The sequence below is a fragment of the Erpetoichthys calabaricus genome, chromosome 3 (genome assembly GCF_900747795.2).
Source record: "Erpetoichthys calabaricus chromosome 3, fErpCal1.3, whole genome shotgun sequence".
NCBI lineage: Eukaryota > Metazoa > Chordata > Cladistia > Polypteriformes > Polypteridae > Erpetoichthys > Erpetoichthys calabaricus.
In genome coordinates, this window is record NC_041396.2 from 265557119 (window position 1) to 265576643 (window position 19525).

At 37.4% G+C, this 19525-nt stretch overlaps 2 protein-coding genes across 2 annotated transcripts in view; both read right to left on the bottom strand.

Annotated features, from left to right (window-relative positions):
* si:dkey-111f13.5 (uncharacterized) overlaps window positions 1-270 on the bottom strand; it is a 57414-nt gene extending 57144 nt beyond the window's left edge. Inside the window, exon 1 of the mRNA XM_028796204.2 lies at window positions 66-270. Within this exon, the coding sequence (XP_028652037.2) occupies window positions 66-174 (109 nt within the window). The 5' untranslated portion in view covers window positions 175-270. The remainder of the gene's footprint in view (window positions 1-65) is intronic.
* Window positions 271-8509: 8239 nt separating this feature from the next.
* wrap53 (WD repeat containing, antisense to TP53) overlaps window positions 8510-19525 on the bottom strand; it is a 35148-nt gene continuing 24132 nt past the window's right edge. The window contains exons 9-11 of the mRNA XM_028798189.2: window positions 12799-12902; window positions 12344-12487; window positions 8510-10192 (exon numbers count right to left, since the gene is read on the bottom strand). Coding sequence (XP_028654022.2) covers window positions 9979-10192; window positions 12344-12487; window positions 12799-12902 — 462 coding nt within the window. The 3' untranslated portion in view covers window positions 8510-9978. The remainder of the gene's footprint in view (window positions 10193-12343; window positions 12488-12798; window positions 12903-19525) is intronic.

Below are 19525 nucleotides of genomic sequence, written 5' to 3' on the forward strand. Positions count from 1 at the left end.
TGAGGCGCGTGTATACACAAACTTTCTTTAAACTTTCCGCAGCCGCTCGGACCCCCACTAGTTACCTAGAATGTGGCGGTGCGTCGTCCTCTGAGTTGAAAGCGTGCCCCTGTTGACGATTCTCTCGAGGAGGTCGCAATCTGATGCCCCTGCTTTGCTTTCGGTAGCCTGCATTATATTTGCTCAATTATCCCAGCTTTATTGCTTTTCTTTTTTTTTTCTCTCAGAGACGTAAACAAACGTGCCCAGGGGTTGCTTAGCAGCAACTGCAGTAGCAGTAATTGATCACTAGATGGCGCCCAAGGTGCGCGTGAAGCACGCTTATCAGGCAAGTCTCAGCCGACACACTCCGAGCGTCATTTTTTTTTCTAATCATACGCAATGCCGAAGGAAGCCCATTTGGAAAGTTCCTCGTTGTTCATAGTGAGTAGTCGGTATTATTATACTTCAACAACTTTCATGGTCCCCTACGTTATCCGGCCTCTTAAGTTACATAAATGGTGCCCCTCAGAAAACGGTGCCCTAGGCGGCCGCCTATATTGCCTAACGGATTGCCCGGCACTGATACACGCAGCTCTGATGGTATTTTGACTTTGAAAGTTGTTTCATTTTTGTCTTAAAACTCCAAGTGGTATTTTACTCATAGTAAACTCTAAGCATTTCTTTATTATTACCGTGAACGTCTATATCTACGCAGATTCGCGTTTACTCGGTGTGGCGTCTTATCGATCTGAATGTTACATTTATATTTACAAGACGCTTTTATCCAAAGCCAGTTATAAAACAGGGGAGCATAATCGAGTAACATTAGGCAGGGGCCAGTTTGTTCAGCAAGTGTAATAGGACAGGTAACAAAAGTTGATTGCCACAAGTGATGAGATGTGGTAACTCATTTACAATCATAGATTTCAATCGATACCACATTTAAACTTAAACAACAAATTAATTGACAATATGAAATATCACAGAGCAAAGTTTTTTCCCTCTCTTTTTAATTAGACAGATATTCACAGAACATGTGGGTCTTCAATTGCTTCTTCAATACATTAAGGGAGTCAGCATGTAGATAGATAGATAGATACTTTATTAATCAGGGATGGAGGTGGGCAGCCCATCCACAATCTAGGAAATACACAGGAAATCAGTCTGGATTGAGACTTGATGCCATGTAAAGGTGGCATCACCAGGCAGTGTTCTCCAGCAGACCCAAGTGTGCAAGGAGGTGTACAGCATTTCACAAGTGTCTCCATATACTCAGGCGCTAACCCATTGACTACTCTGTAGGCAAGCATCAGGTTTGTGAACTTAATGTGTGCTGCCACAGGGACCCAATATAGCGACGTGAAGAGAGGAGTGACATGTGCCCATCTTGGCTGGTTAAATATAAGATGGGCTGCTGGATTCTGGATCATCCACAGTGGCTTGTTAGCACATGTGGGTTCTCCTGCCAGGAGTGAGTTTTAGTAGTGCAGACATGATAAAACTAAGGCCAGGACCAGACATTGTGTTGCATGCTTTGTCAGATAAGGTCTGATCTTGTGGATGTTGCATGAGTGAGAAACAGTCGAAATGTGGTCATCTAACGATAGCTGCTCATCAATCACCACACTAAGTTTGCATACTGACCTGGCTAGTGTTAGTGACAGTGAACCAAGCTGTACAAAGATAGGGAGTTGAACAGACTGGCTTGCCGGGATCACAAGAAGCTCTGTTTTTGCAAGGCTTAGCTGTAGAGGGTGGTTCTTTATCCAGGTTGAGATATCAGTAAAAGAAGCAGAGACTCTAGCTGATACCATATTGTCCTCCAGAGGGCACGACTAGCTGTGTATCATCAGAATAGCACTGATAAAAGGGAACACATGGGATTAGATGATGGAGCCCAGTGAGGTGATGTACAAGAACAAAGTAGAGGACCCAGCACCAATCCTTGGGGTACACCTGTGCATGTCTGGTGTGCCTTTGACAACTCTCCTTGCCAGGACATGCTGTAAAGATCTACCCGAGATGTAGGACTATCCATCTGAGAGCAGTCCCAGTGAAGCCAGTTTCAGAGAGGGTGGCAAAAAGAATGTTGTGTTTGAATGTGAGAGATCTAGTAGGATCAGGAAAGATGACATGTTGGTAGCTCTAGCAAGTTGTACATGGTCAACCACCTTAGTAGAGCTATCTCAGTAGCGGTTCCTCTTGAAGTTACAAGGCTATGTAAAAATTAAATATTTCATTTTTTTTTGTTATTAACAACAATTCAATACATCATTGTTATTAATAACATAATCTCATTTTTGTTTCAAGAAAATCCCTCCATCTATGATATCGGTTCTCAAATGCATTTCGTGGCTGGCACTGTGAAAAACTGCACTGCTTTGTTAAAGTGGTCAGCTATGGGCAGTGCTGGTGTGAAGTCTGCAGGATCTCCCTGGGCACGCATGGGCATTTTTCCTTTATGTGAGTACAATGGTTTTCCTCCTCCATCCTAAAGATGTACAGTGCCTCCAATAATGTGTGGAACAAAGACACATTTTTGATTGATTTACCTCTCTGCTTCACAGTTTAAAATTACACATCAAACAAATCAGACGTGATTAAGTGCACACTGCAGACTTTCATTTTAAGGGTATTTGCATACATTTCAGTCACACCACGTAGAAATGACAAGACGTTTTCTACATGATCCCCCCATTTCAGGGCACCATAATGTTTGGGATGATTGGCATCACAGGTATTTGTGATTCCTCATTTGTGCTCTTCATTAGTGCAGGTATAAGACATCTCAGCTTGCTTCTACCCTTTTTAGTCTGTAGTTGCCATTGTTCAACATGAGGACAAGAGCTGTGCCAGTGAAAGTCAAAGAAGCAAATATGAGTCTGAAACTCAAGAATAAAACCATTAGAGACATCGAGAAAACCTTTGGATTACTTAAATCAACTGTCTGGAATATCATTAAGAAGAAAGAACGCACTGGTGAGCTCAATAATCACAAAGAGACTGGTAGGCCAAGAAAGACCTTAACTGCTGATGACAGAAGAATCCTCACTATGGTCAAGAAAAAGTCCCCATGTCTCTCTCACAGACCAGAAACCATCTTCAGGAGGCAGATGTGTACGTGTCAGAGACGACTATCCACAGAAGACTTCATGAACAGAAATACAGAGGCCACACTACAAGATGCAAACCACTAGTTAGCCACAAAAACAGGATGACCAGGTTACAGTTTGCAAAAATGTACTTAAAAGAGCAGGCAGCTGGGCCAGTTCTAGACAGGCATATATGAGGGGGCAGACAGAAATGTGAAGGGGGCACATGGTGGCGACAGAGGAAAGGGGTGGGGTGGTGGTGGGGGTGCTCTGGATAACTGTTTTTGTCATGTAATTGGATTGCACTTTGCCAGGCCTCTACCCTAAGACCTGTCCAACTTCGGTGTCCCACCTGAAGGCTAAGCTTCTGCTGGTGTAGCTCTTAGGGTCACTGAGGCACACAAACCCCCTGACCACGATAAGGTGGCAATCCCTCAGGAGGAAAACTGAAAAATAAAACAACAGAAAATAAAATAAAATATTCCTCATCAGATTATAACAACTAAAAACATGACATTTACCTTAATTGGATGGCCTATATCAAATATATTCAAACCCAACAATAACACTTATCACTATTACCAATATTAACAAAACTAAAAAGGGTAGGCCAAGTTATAAAAAAAAAATCAATTCACCAAGTCTTGAAAAATAAAACTGAAAAATAGAATACAAAAAAATAAAATAAAGAATAAAATAAAATATCCATCCAGATCTTTACAACCAACAACATAAAATGTATCTTAATTGGATGGCCTAATTCTCAAATAAATTTGCAAAATAAAGTAAGAATAAAATAAGACCTCTCAATTTAGCCAATATTTACAAAACTAAAAAGGGTTGGCATAGTAATTAAAAAAAAAAAAAAACAATTCACCATGTCTTTTCCTACAATTCTCAAACTAATTTGTAGAACACAACAGATTTAGAACAGAACATTTAAACTTTCTTCTTCTTTTTTTGTCTTTTTGTCTTGTTTTAAGCTTGTTTGTTTTGCAAGCAACTGAACTCTGTGTTTGCAACTGAACAGCTTCTCTCTCCTTTCTCTTCAATCCACTCTACAATAACAGTCTCCTGTTTCCCTTTGCAAAAACTCTTACAAATTCATCCATATCCAAGTTATTTGTTATGGACTTCTCATGGGCCAAGATCACCAAATTCCTCTTTCTTTTATGTAACATGGTGCGACGATAGGGGGTTAGGACCCGTGACAAAGTGGAGAAGGAACTCTCACACGATGCTGAAGACACACCAATTACCTGGGCTGTTACATACAATTTATGCAACTCAGGAAAGGCTTCCTTGTACTCCTGCAGAAGTTTACACACAGTGGACAGGTCTGTTTCCTTTGAACATTTTTTGAGCAGCATCTGTTTTGCCACAAGAACTTCATTTTTCAGACTTACAACATCTGCTACAGTGCCAGCCATCACAGCCAGAGGGTGCAACAGGGTGGGATCTAGAAAAGCGCTAGATTTGGGTGCAAGGCTAGATATGGCTCTCATCCGGTCAATATTCTTGTGTGAAAATCTTGTTTCCATTTCTGAAATGGCCCTGTCAAGGATGTTGAGCAGGGATCTTTTCAGAGACTGATGGGGGGAAATGGCAGGGTCACCAGAGTCTGCATGGCCCAAAGTTGAGAGCACACCACTTTGACCCAGGTGTTTGCTCATTGTTCTCCTTTTTGTTGGATGTGACTCATCCTCAGCAGGAGATGACACTCCCCAACAGTCATCCTCACAGATGTTTTTTAAGGAGTCCAGTGCTGCACTAACAACCTCAGAAGCACTGTACAGACCAACTGACTAAAACTGTAGAATAGCATTTGCTGGTTTCAAGACACCAAGCAGCCGCACTAGGACGTTTGAGCAAGGCCCTTAACGTACACTTGCTACAAGGGTGCTGCACAATGGCTGACCCTGTGCTCTCACCCCAAGGAAAATGTGGAAATGAACAAATTCATAATACAAGAAATTGCATAAGCTGAAATAAAGAACAAAAAAAGAGGGGCAACTGCATAAGAGAATAAGGACATCAGAGTCTGTACTTGAAGACACAAACACCTTACAGGTCCTCAAACTCCAGAATGCTGACCACAATGCTCTTTTCCAATCATCTTCTGTCCAATGTCTGTATTCTTCTGCCCATTTTAATCTTTTCTTTTTATTTGCCAGATTTAGATATCACTTTTTCTTTGTAACTCTTCCTCTAGGGAAACATCCTGGAATCATCTTTTGAGTGTTTCATGATGACACTGGAATTTGGCATGTCTTTAATGATGACACTTCTGCTTACAGTTTCTTGAAGAGATACAAAAAAACAACACCCCGCCTAAGCAATGCAGTTGTCACCTCAAAAAAACAGGAAATCTACTGGGGAGACTACCACAAGCACATTTGTATGGGCACCAACCAGTCATGAGAATTTCACATATTGGAAAGAGGACCTCAGAAACCGGGTTAAATGTGAATAAAGCATGACAGGCATTTGAACAACCTAGACAAGAACAGGGCATTCAATCCTACACAACACAACAGTTCTACTCACTTAATTCTTCCAAAATGACACCAAGTCAGGTTTTGAAAGTTCCTAATGTCTTACTGTCTACCCACACTGCATGGTTGCTTATTTCACACGTGTGTCTTTGATTATATAGATAGATAGATAGATAGATAGATAGATAGATAGATAGATAGATAGATAGATAGATAGATACTTTATTAATCCCAAGGGGAAATTCACTTACTCTAGTAGCACCTTACTGATACAAAAAACAATATTAAAGATTGAATCTGTGTAAAGAAACACTTCCAAATTTTTGGTATACATTTACCCTTAACAAGTTTCTAGCTGTGTCCTTGATAAACTCATTTTAAAGTAACAGTCTCGATCCATTGTACTGATCCTCTTCATAATTTGAAACACTTCAATCATGACACCCCTTAATCTCCTTTTACTTAAACTGGAAAGGCTCAGCTCTTTGAATCTTTCCTCATAATTCATCCCCTGTACCCCTGACATGAGCCTAGTCGCTTTTGTCTGGATTTCATCCAGCACTGTTATGTCCTTCTCATAGCCTGGACACCAAAATTGCACACAGTAATCCAGATGAGGCCTCACCAGTGCATTACAAAGCTTGAACAGAACCTCCTTGCCACTACTTCATTCACACAAGGTATCCCTCAAGGGTCAGTTCTTGGTCCAATCCTCTTTAACATCTATATGCTCCCATTAGGTGAGATTATTCGTCAGTATGGTCTGAGCTTCCACTGCTATGCCGATGACACACAACTTTATATAAAGTGTTGATGCAACTGCAACATCTTCACCTGTTGCTCTGACTGACTGCATTCGGGAAATCAATCATTCGATGACAGATAATTTTTTTACAACTCAATCCTGATAAAACAGAAATCTTATTAGTTGGTACCAAATCTGTCCTCTCTACCCTTCGTGGGCTAAAAATTGACATTAATGGATCCTGGTTGAACCCTCAGCATCAGTCCGTAATTTGGGTGTCATCTTTGATCAGCTTCTTACTTTTCAATCACACTTTAGCTCAATAGTACAGACAGCCTTTTTTCATCTTCGCAACATTGCTCACCTGCATTCTTTCCTCAGTGTGAAGGATACTGAAACACTCATTCACGCTTTCATCACTACCCGTCTGGACTATTGCAATGCTTTGTTTTATGGCCACCCGACTAAATATATCAATAGATTACAATATGTTCAGAATTCTGCTGCTCGTTTACTTACCCACACTAAAATATCTGCTCACATCACTCCTGTCCTCTATGATTTACATTGGTTATCAGTTTCTTCAAGAATCAAATATAAAATTATTCTTCTCACCTTTAAAACCCTTCCTGGGTTAGCCGCTCATTATCTGTCGGAGCTGCTGCTTCCTTACACTCCTGCCCATGCATTATGATCATCGGACGCTAAGTTACTCACTGTACCTAAACACAGCTCAGTAACTATGTGGGGCAGAGCTTTCAGAGTGATAGCCCCTAAAATTTGGGATTCTCTCCCTCTCAGCCTTCGTGAGAAAAAATCTATTACTCATTTCAAACTTGTTAAAAACACATCTTTTCAATGAGTATTATTCATTTTCGTGAATGAAATTTCTACTGTCTTGTTAATGTGTGTATTGAATTGTAAAGTGTCCTTGAGTGTATGAAAGGCGCTAGATAAATAAAACATTATTATTACTCCACACATCAGGGCACTATATAAGCGAACATTGTTAGCCTTCTTAATGGTGCCTGAACACTGTCTGGCAGTTGTACAGTCCACTACGATCTCTAAATCCTTTTCATAAAGTGTGTTTCGATTTTCAGACCTCACATTGTGTATTCAAGCCTAACATTTTGACTCCCTATGTGTAATACTTTACATTTTCTTACAAAAAAAAAATCATCTGCCCAAGCCTGTATGCTGTCCAAGTTCCTCTATGATGATTCAATGGATTCCAGATTATCTGCCAATCCACCTATCTTGGTATCATCTGCACACTTAAGCCAGTTTTTTACTTATATTCTTATCCATATCATTTAGATATATATTAAACATGGTACTGGCCCAAGCACTGACCCCTGTGGAACACAATTCTTAACATCCACCAATTCTCATAGGGTTTTTCACTCTAACTCTCTGCTTCTTGTGTCTGAGCCAACTTTGCACCCATCTACACACAAAGCCCTAAATTGCCACTTCTTTCAATTTGATCACTAACCTCTCATGTGGCACCTTATCAAATGCTTTATGAAAGTACAGATAAATATCATCACATGCTCACCTTTGATCACATCCTTTTGCTGCATCCTCATAGAATTTCAGCATTTTGGTAAAACAGAACCTCTCTTTTCTGAACCCATGCTTCCCTTATGTTGCCCTATGCTTTCCTTAATAATTCCTTCTGTTAATTTACCTGTGATGCACGTTAACCTTACTGGCCAGTAGTAATTTGGATCAGCCCCATCACTCTTTTTATATAATGGGATAAAGTTTGCCATTTCATATCCCTTTCAGAATTACCCCAGTGCATAGTGACTTTATAAATGTGTACTGGTTAACATCCTTAAGACCTCAAGAATAAATGTTATCTGGTCCTGTCTGAAATGAAAGGCTAGCGGTCACCATGCATACTTTCTGTATATATTTGTACAGAGAATTTATTGGGATTTGCACTGCTGATTTTGTGACATTAATCTGAATGTTTTTTCACTGCCTTAAAAAGAAATGTTCCATACAACAAATAAAATGTATTATAATCATTAAATTTCTGCACACCTACTAACCTACACACATTTCAACTCAGCTTCCCTGAGCAAAAAAACAATCTGCGCTTTATGCTGGTGGAATGGACAGGCAGTCAGTTAGGTCAACATGCGCATTTATACAAAAAAGTGGAAAATTAAAGAATTTAAAACTTATAAGCAAAATAATAATTTTATTTAAAGAAATTACATAATGATAAGGAGCACACACTCTACCCATTATTAGTAATATTTTTCAGGATGGCTATATCTCTGTTGCTGTTCCATGTCTAAAAAATGTCAGACAATATTGCAACCCCACTACTTTTAAATGTAAAATACAGGAATTATTGTGAAAGTCAAATATCAAGCTGGCAATCCCACTCCTTTTAAATGTAACATACAATTATTACTGTAACATTCATAAATATCACATTCATCTTCAAAATGTATTTAACAAAAGTTAAAAAAACAAACGACAAATATTTGGCATCCAGTTCCTAAAATAATTTCAGGGTAGAAGACTCCTTACATGAACAAGAACAGTTTTCATAATTAAATACTTAAAGTTTATTCAAAAAAATCTATTTACCAATCAAAAATGGCAAACTGTACAGTAGAATTTTATAAGGATATGAAAAGTTCAGCCAGCTAACGCCTGTTTCATGATGCCTAATGACAAAGTCGATGAGTGTACAATTATCGTGATTGGTTGCAAGTATTCTCAAACCATAGCTTATATAATAATACAACTGTACTGAACAGATCTAGCTATATAACACAAAAATATATTGATATTCTCAAAATATTTACAACTGTTGCTGTGCTTGGTTATGAAGTACATACAAGAAGGCCCGAATCTCTCATCTTAATTGTAAGCTTGACAAAGACAGACAAAAGGCAGTGCCACACCAAACTCTCACATTCAACAGCCATACCAGGCCCATCAGTTAAGCATACACTAAATGGCTGAGCTAACACCTTGACCTGCCAGGGCGTTATAACACATTCTCAGTATTTTTTGTTTTTATTTTATACAATTTGGTTTAATTTTGATCATTTAAATATCATTAGGTGTTTGGTACTGCTTCATTAATTAAATGTTGTTGAATCAAACATATGGGCTGGTGATGGTCAAAGAATGCAGTATGAAATCATTCACTCTTCATTCTTAACTTTTATTTAGGAATTTTTCAATTCTTAAATATCTGCTACGTAGGGCCAAGAACTAAGAAATTATTTAAAAACAGAAAATTAAAACATTCCAACCAGGACAAAAAATAGCCCTTATATAATAAAGTCAGATGTTGATTGGGAGCGGAGCACCTACTGTGAAAAGCAACTAATGCAGTGTTTTTTTGATCAATGTGTATATACACTCCACCTTAAAAACATCTCTTTGGATTATATTCATGTGAATCTCCAATTGTGACACTCTGGACCACATCATCTTTAACCAAAACACCTTCTTTTTAGAAAACACCTCAAATACTACGTCACTCAGTTTTCTTAATGCATAAAAATTCACAAACTGTTACTGCATCTTTAGTGCTTACATATTATACAGTAAATTTACAAAAGCAACCAGTTACAAGATGAAACATTACAACAAAGTAGTTTTAAAATGGTGGTTCAACTGCAGTTTATGCCACGGCCTCTGTAGGGAGCTCCACGTGGCAGTCGATATGCTCTGGCTGCTTGGGTCCAGCCCACCACAGCATGAGGGAATTTTCTCCTCTGATGTGGCGATGTGTCAGGAGGACTCCATCTGTGTCTGACTCGTCTCCACTTTCAGAAGGTTCTGGAAATTTGCGTTGACCTGATGCTGAGGCCAGCAAGGGCATGTGAGGGTGCAAACTATAAAAGAAATCAGAACAGGCATCGACATAGAGTTTGACACAGCAATCTGATATAGGTAAAATGAATACAGGCAAGAGCCATACCCCCCTTAACATAAGATGGTTCATATATTGTTTAAACATGTTCAGTCAAACATTTAAATTCATGGACCACTAAGGTCCCAACCCTAACATGGATACATCAATTACAATGCAATAAACCAGACTGGTGTAGGCAAAAGACCATCACAAAGAATATGGACTTACACACTGTCAATCCCTCACAATAGATCACTCTAACACACACATGGGATTTCATGATGAAAACTTCACACGTTGACAGAAAGAATATGCAAACTTTATGCAGACAATAGTTAGACTGGGATTTTAACCCAGTCTCCTGGAGTTGGGTAACAGCAGTGTAGAATACTGTGCCATCTAAATACAACTCAAATGTGCTACACACTAAAATGACAAGGCTTATAATTCATCTCAACACAGAGAATTTCAAAATAGAATTTACATTCTCAGAAATTTCTTGAGTATCTATTGTATGTGGTTGATATAAAAGCAGATGAATGAAAGAAAAGTTTTAAGTATGGGGAAGTATAAAAAAAAGAAAATATAAATTTGGATTTTTTCATTTTTAACTATGTATGTTAATTGCTGTATTTAAAAAATATATAAAAACACAGTTAGGTTGTAATTATACACCTGCTCACATTCAGAGCTCAGAACTGATAAAAAAGGAAAAAGGGAAGTTATTAAAAGTGGTTCAAATTACTGGAAAATAAATATGACAATTTGTTTATATCTACATATGCATTTCCTACTTTAAAATGTGTCACAAAAATATCTGTGTATCAAACAAGTTAAACTATAGACCTTACATATTTCTATGTAAAATTGTTTACTCATTTTGTGCATTTTTGTATACAACATATGTGACATTGAATATTACTAGATCATCTTTCAGATTCTAATAATAGGCACATGGAATTGAATGGAATAGAAAAAAATGGTATTGTTTAATAAAGGATAGTAGTAACTTATCATGGATGGCATTTTAAATAAGCAGTATCAGCCTGGTGTGGAGAAATATAGAATGTATAGTAGATAGCAGAAACAGGAAACACACTATAAATCAATTTCAGAATGTCTCACAACAGTTGTTTGCAGTTATAGTTCTTTACCATTTACTTAGACAACTCAAGAAAACTTGACATTTTCACAAGAATTATAAACTGAAAGAGGTGAATACGCATCACACAAAATGGAAATAAGCAGTGCTCCGAGGATAAAAAAAAAAGCTTGCAGCTGGAATGAACACCTATGTAAATTTCATAACATAATGTGGGTACTGCTTAAATTAGGGGCTGGAAGCAAAGGCACTCAATGGTCCCATATACTTAAATATTGTTTGAACTATCCATCCATCCATTCTCCAACAAGTTGATTCCGAACACAGGGTCACGGGGGTCTGCTGGAGCCAATCCCGGCCAACACAGGGCACAAGGCAGGGAACCAATCCTGGGCAGGGTGCCAACCCACCGCAGGACTGTTTGAACTATTACCTTAGGATTTTAAACAAATCAAAAAAGAACACTGATAACTGAAAACTGGTAGAAAATTAAAAGATTCTTGAATATTCTTTTTATTAACTACAGATTTAATTATAAAGTACTTTTTTGCAATTTCGCTCTGTTAATACACATTGCTATCTCTGCCTCCAAACACAACACTATTTATTAGCTGTCACACCGACATCTTGATTACAAAACAATATAATCTTCAATGTCGAATTAGACCATGAACTTATCATTTGAAATGATGATGGAATAATTATCTACTCAGTGTAACCTTGAACTTCATATGTGGGTTAGAAAATTGATTGATGTATGTACGGATGAACTTTATATCATTTGTGTACATTTCCAAATCTTGTTTTTTTCCTTTCTGTTCAACATTGGTCTAGCTGAAGCCATAAGGAAGACAGGGACATGATCAAGCCAAGTAGTGAGGAAAGAACAAGAAGAACATAATGCATTATCTTCATACTTTAATTTCTTTATGTTAATGCTTTACAAGATCTTTAACCAGTAGCCATGCAGTTTAACTTCAAAGTTTCTCTTTACTAATGTAAAAGGTCATATTCTACTCACTGCCCTACCTGATTCCATTAATGCAGTCTTTTTGTGCATCAAACTGAAGTGCTGGCTGTAAGACCGATTCCTTGTCTCCAGGCCGCTGAAGTAAAGTATCCCAAACATAAATGGCACCTTTGGTATTACCAGTGAGTAAATAACGCCCTGTCCTGAAGAAAAATAGAACAAGCAGCTCAAATGAAGTGCACAAAGCACACTGAGAAAAAAAAAATATATGTATATAAAAATCTGTATGTGTGTGTATATTATATATACACACACATGTGCACCCACACATGCATACACACAATGGTCTGTATATGGTGACAGAAAAAAAGGATTATAGAGAGTTTAGACAGAATTTAGACAGTTTTTTTCTTTTTAAAACTACTAAACATCTGTAGAACTGGAAGGTTATTACATGGAAAAAATAAAACAGTGAAATAGTACTTTGTTTTATTCAGCTTAAGAATTAACTTACACATCAAGGTCAAAGTACATTCTCTGGTTGGTAGTGACTGTCCTCTGCATTGAAAAAAGTACCTTCCCAGGTTCTCGCAAGTCCCAGCACAGAATTTCAGGATCCTCAAATGAGACAAGAAAAAAAAAAAAACGTAACAGTGAAGCAATAAATAAAATGTGAACTAAACAGAAACTATGCATACACAACACGAGGTGGAGAGTTAAGAGGTGGTGTTCAACAGTTGTAAGGCTCGTAAGGCATGAATCACACATTCAAGTCAACTGCTATAAGTTTCTAAACTTCTACCAATGAAGCATGTTCAGAAACCAAGATAAACTTGTATATGCAATGTTTATTTTGAGCGTAATGACCAATTTTATGTATTAACCACCTTCCTCGATCTAAAGGGGCATTTTAAGATTTTTTTGATTTGTTGGTTTTATATATGTAATACAGACAGGTAAATAATACATAAGTCATAGATTAAAAAAAAAAATAATAACTTGAAAGGTTGTGGTTTAAAGTCCAGTGCTCTAGCTACTATGTCATACTGCTATTTTTTTTTAATCAAAAACCTGAATAAAACACACTTCTCAGGAACCGGAGTCCAAATTTTCCTCATCTTGTTTCCTTGCCTTGTATGCGCTGCTGCTATTCATTTTCAATAACTCTGTTCTAGGGAAAAATGTAAGTTGAAGACCTTTTTTCACTCATATTTTTCCTTATGTTTATAATTGATTTTTCTATTTTTGTTTTCACTTTATTTTTACATCTCATTTTCTACATGTTCTCCTGGTTAAACAGTTCATAGAATATTTTATAATTTGATGAATGTCTTAATCTAAGCTCTGTATTTTTGAAACTGTTGCCTGGCTCATCTCTCCTACTCTAGGGTTAGCATAGTTTGGATGTCCATAACTCATGGTACCCATAAAAATCCATTTCTGGGTAACAGTAGACAGGTTTTTTCCCCTCAAATGTTTTATACTGTTCACTGCTTGTTGATGGATGCTTTGAATACTGTATGTTATATTACATCACTATATTACTGATATTTCTTTTTATTGCTATTTGTCATTTTGATTTATTGACTACATTACACTTAACTTCAGATTTTTCTCTTTGTCAGGACCTTCTATAGCGAGTGATGCTAGGTTGACATGCCATCCGAGTATTCAGAGCCCTTAGTTGTTTAACTTTCTTCTGTGCATTCATGTGAATTTCCGATCGGACTTCAGAGAAATGCATGGTGGTAATTAATTTGTAAATTGATTTGTAAAAAACTCAATTAAAGATAAACTGTATATTTTACATGAATATGAAGAGCAAACTAAACATGTTAAATGTGTATCACTTCACTCCAAATGCAGATCAACTACAAAAAGTAGTATGTCTGGATTACCAGTTTGTATTTATTTATTTTATTTAGCTGACTAAGGCGAAAGATCAGCATTACAATACAACACTGAAAATTTGGTTAGCTTTGTTTTCTCCAAATTTGCTGTTCCAAATTCTTATTTGGAAACTTGTATATACCACCAGTCCAACAACATGTGAACACTGGCCAGAGTGGCTCCACAATGTTTGGCTACCATGTTGCTAGTGAGTCAGCTCATTTTGGCACTTTAGGCATTCTTCTAGTCTTGTTGTTCTCCTTTGGTTAGACTAAATGAGGCTGCATTTACACCAGATCCTCATGTTACAGTAATCCCTCCTCCATCGCGGGGGTTGCGTTCCAGAGCCACCCGCGAAATAGGAAAATCCGCGAAGTAGAAACCATATGTTTATATGGTTATTTTTATATTGTCATGCTTGGGTCACAGATTTGCGCAGAAACACAGGAGGTTGTAGAGAGACAGGAACGTTATTCAAACACTGCAAACAAACATTTGTCTCTTTTTCAAAAGTTTAAACTGTGCTCCATGACAAGACAGAGATGACAGTTCCATCTCACAATTAAAAGAATGCAAACATATCTTCCTTTTCAAAGGAGTGCGCGTCAGGAGCACAGAATGTCACATAGATAGAGAAAAGCAAACAAATCAATAGAGCTGTTTGGCTTTTAAGTATGCGAAGCACCGCGGCACAAAGCTGTTGAAGGCGGCAGCTCACACCCCCTCCGTCAGGAGCAGGGAGGGAGAGAGAGAGACAGTTTGTTTTTCAATCAAAAATCAATACATGCCCTTCGAGCTTTTAAGTATGCGAAGCACCGTGCAGCATGTCCTTCAGGAAGCAGCTGCACAAAAGATACAAACGTGAAGATAATCTTTCAGCATTTTTAGATGAGCGTCCGTATCGTCTAGGTGTGCAAACAGCCCCCCTGCTCAATCCCCCTACGTCAGGATCAAAGAAAGTCAGCGCAAGAAGGAGAGAAAAGTAGGCTGGGTAGCTTCTCAGCCATCTGCCAATAGCGTCCCTTGTATGAAATCAACTGGGCAAACCAACTGAGGAAGCATGTACCAGAAATTAAAAGACCCATTGTCTGCAGAAATCCGCGAACCAGCAAAAAATCCGCGATATATATTTAAATATGCTTACATATAAAATCCGCGATGGAGTGAAGCTGCGAGAGGCGAAGCGCGATATAGCGAGGGATCACTGTATTCCTTTAGCTTACAAGTTTAATCCAACAGTCGAATCTTACAGCCTTTCTTTCTGCCATCTTTCAATACACTTATCACTTTCTTTTAAGGGTTAATTTGTGGCACATGATATTAGTTATATTCTTGCTATTTACTATTTAAATGCATGGTACATTATTCTCTATCCATGATTTCCACTGAAAGCTCTATTACCTCACACCAGTGTTCTGCAGATCTTCAAAAATGTTTGTATGGTTTGGTCATGAAGAAAGGTTTACTTTACGTGTTGCAATAAAAATATGAACAGTTTCATTCAAAATAACATAGTAGCAAACCTCTGTGGTCTTTTCTAGTACTAAACTGAACTATGTCTTATTTAATTCCTGAAATTCCAAAGTTTGTCTGCTAAAATTGTTACAATGGTTTACCTTACTCTACTGTTTTGCCACTGATTTTTGAAACTGTATGGATGTTCACTGCTTCTGGCTTGAAGTATTACGCCTAGTTACGAAAACAATCAATTCAGATGCCATGCGTTTACTTGTTCTTTAGAATTTCTTATTTTAAGTTTTTTTTTGGGTCATTTACATTTTATAAGATGATCTCAAGCATCATACTGGGAGTTCTCTAAAGTAATGATACATAAAGAAGATACAATGACGACAGTGGTAGAAAAAGAAAATTTACTGAAACAAACCACTATTTTTGCTTACTGTCCCCACCTCCACAATACTATAATGTGAAAAATGTGTAGAACATCTCTGCTTATACTCTACTGACTAAAAAATGTCTCCGTTTTTCTATACTTGCCTGGGTTGAGAGTCTACATGAGGTGGAATGTAAAATCCTTAATTAAACTAAGGGAAACTCCCTCTTTAGGTAAGAAGTATGGTATTTTACCAAGAGCAATTAGAGGAGGTAGAGGATGGAGACAAGTAATTTATGAATAAAGGAAAGTACAAAACATATTATTTTGTAGAGGAAGACAACTGTAGCAAATTGAAGACGACAAAGCCAAAACAGAGATGAGCAGTAAAATGACTAAGCAACAAGATATTGTTGTAAATGAAATGTGATTTTGTAAAAATGTTAACAGAACAGGGGCAAAAATGTATGAAACAGATATTTGAGACAATCTGAAAAAAATGAAGAAAATATGTTTATAAGAATTGATTTGGGAGTACAAGACAAAGGGGATACACAAAAGGTACTGTGGAAAGAAAGAAGCAGTGGACAATCAGTCAAATCACTGCAGAGAGACCTAGACAGAATGCAGACATGGAAAAATATGTGGAAACCCTAACATTCTAAAAAAGGAAATAGAACATTAAAAAGACAGACTACTTTTGACATAGCAGTTACAATCACAGTGAAGCATTATGCAGGGATGTTGTTGTTGGTAGCATTTTTGACACACTTGTGCTGAATAATTTGTTGGTTGAAAGTTCTAAGTGCAGCATGACTGAGCCAAACCTTTTGTTATTGGGCCAACACAACAGTGTAGAACATCACACTAGTTATAAAAGAGTTGTAAAAGATGTGAAGGATGTCACTACACACATTAAGGAACACAATCTCTTAAGAAAAAAGAGCCTGCTCTGCCCTTTCTTATATAGATATTTATATAGGTTGTCTTATTTAGGTCTTCTTCTGTGTTACAAATATGAGTTTGTGTGGAGTATAACACAAGGGAGGTTTGCTTAACACTAGAATTACCAGAGTCTACGAAAAACACGTAGATCCTGCCTACCTTAAAACTGTTCTCACCGCTCCGACAGCGTCTTTTGTCTTCTAAATGTGCCGATTAAGACGAGCAGCAAGCAGCCGGCTATTCCATCCCCCACCGTCGCAGAATGTTCACTAAGTTTTCCCAGCTCATGCCTTGTTTTATTATCTTGGAGTGACTGAACTGCTGGAGTTTTAGAGTGGAAATAATAGATCGTTATTTGGAACACGTGCATTTCATGTGTGTTCCGTTTCTACAGTAATCTGTGTAAACACATTGTTAAAAGAGAAACTTTTACATATTTTAGTAATAAATGTTACAAAATGTAGGCATAAACTATAGAATGTGTGAAGCCTGATTTCCAAAGATCAAATAAACACTTTCACAAAAGGTTAAAAAAAAAGAAAAATGCTACAGCACTCAGAAAGCAGACGCTTGCAGGCAGGCAGGCAGAGCGGCAAAGCTTAAAAAGAAAAAAAAAATAACACTCTCTCCCCAGCAGGGAATCGAACTCGGGTCTCTGAGGAACGGCAAGCCTACTGCGATATGAGACAGCAAATCTTAGTGCTACGCCACGGAAGCTGTTACAGTGTTCTTGAACCATTTGTGAAAGTGTTTATTTGATCTTTGGAAATCAGGCTTCACACATTCTATAGTTTATTCCTACATTTTGCACATTTATTACTAAAATATGAAAAAGTTTCGCTTTTAACAATGTGTTTACACAGATTACTGTAGAAATGGAACACACATGACATGCATGTGTTCCAAATAACGATCTATTATTTCCACTCTAAAACTCCAGCAGTTCAGTCACTCCCAGATAATCAAACAAGGCATGAGCTGGGAAAACAGTGAACGTTCTGCGTCGGTGGGGGATGGAATAGCCGGCTGCTTGCTGCTCGTCTTAATCGGCACTTTTAGAAGACAAAAGACTCTGGTGGAGAGGTGAGAACGGTTTTAAGGTGGGCCGGATCTACGAGTTTTTTCGTAGACTCTGGTAATTCTAGTGTTAAGCTATATATATATATATATATATATATATATATATATATATATATATATATATATATATATATATATATATATATATAAAACTCACTAGTGGATAATTGTGTGCAATTCTGGCTTTCATACTACATAAAAACAAAACACATAGCAACTGTAGAGAAAATCCACAAAATATAAGCTGGACTCATTAGATGATCAAAGGGTAAGACAAATTTGAACAATTTCAATTTAATCAAATGAAGAACAAGAAGTAATACGTTTAAAGTATTCAAATTTATAAAGAGAATTAGCACAGATTAACTAAGTAGTTATTGTAAAATCAGTTTTTCAACATGACACACAAGGACACTGATGAAAATTTGTTGAGGATAAATTTCACACAAACATTAGAAAGTTATTTCCCATTGAGTACTATTGTGAACCATGTCTCCGCACAACCCAGATCCAGACAACACATGACACAGAGTGCATGTTCTAGAGTGATTACCAAGATCAACAGAAGTGAAAATGTTAATAGAAAAATGAAATTGAATTAAATATACAATGTTTCTAACACTGCAAAAAATGACACAGTTTGTAACTGATCACAACTTAGACCACTGGAGATTTCTAAACCCAAACTCAAGAGCATATTCCTTCTACTTGCCAGTGCATCACTGTTACTCAAGACTTGATTATTTCTTTATAGATAACAATTTCTTGTCTACGATTAAATCTTGTAAATACGACACAATTGTTATCTCCGACCACGCCCCTTTGATCGTGGAGCTTAAATCACTATGCCCCACATACTCATCTCAGAGCTGGTGTCTTAACCCACTTTTATTTGCAGATGAGAACAGTACAGAATTTATATCCAAGCAAATCGATTTTTCATAGAGACAAATGCATCCTCAGAGGTCTCTGCAGGAATACTTTGGGAAACGCTGAAGGCTTTCTTAAGAAAACAGATTATCTCAAATCTTTCCCACAAAAATCAATTGGAAACCAAGAAGGGATCAGAGCTAATCAGTAAAATTACCAGAATAGATCATGATCATGCCAGGTGTTCAAATGCGGCTCTGCATACAGAATCAACCTCTTGACAACTAAAGAAACAGAACAACTCATTTTTAATTCAAGACATCATTACTATAAACATGGAGAGAAGCCTAATAAGATCTTAGCTCAACAAATCGACAAGCAGGAAGTTCTCAATGCAATCCCAACAATCACCAATAAAGACGGAGACAAAATCATTGACCATAAATATTGAATGCACACATTTAGAGACTACTGTAAGTCCTTATATTCTACTCAGTCTAAAGAACACTAGAGTTTTTGGATGCATTACAGATACAACAACTAGATATTCTCAGTGCAGAGGAATTGGATAAACCAGAATCAGAATTACTAGATGCTATAAACTCACTTCACAGTGAGAAAG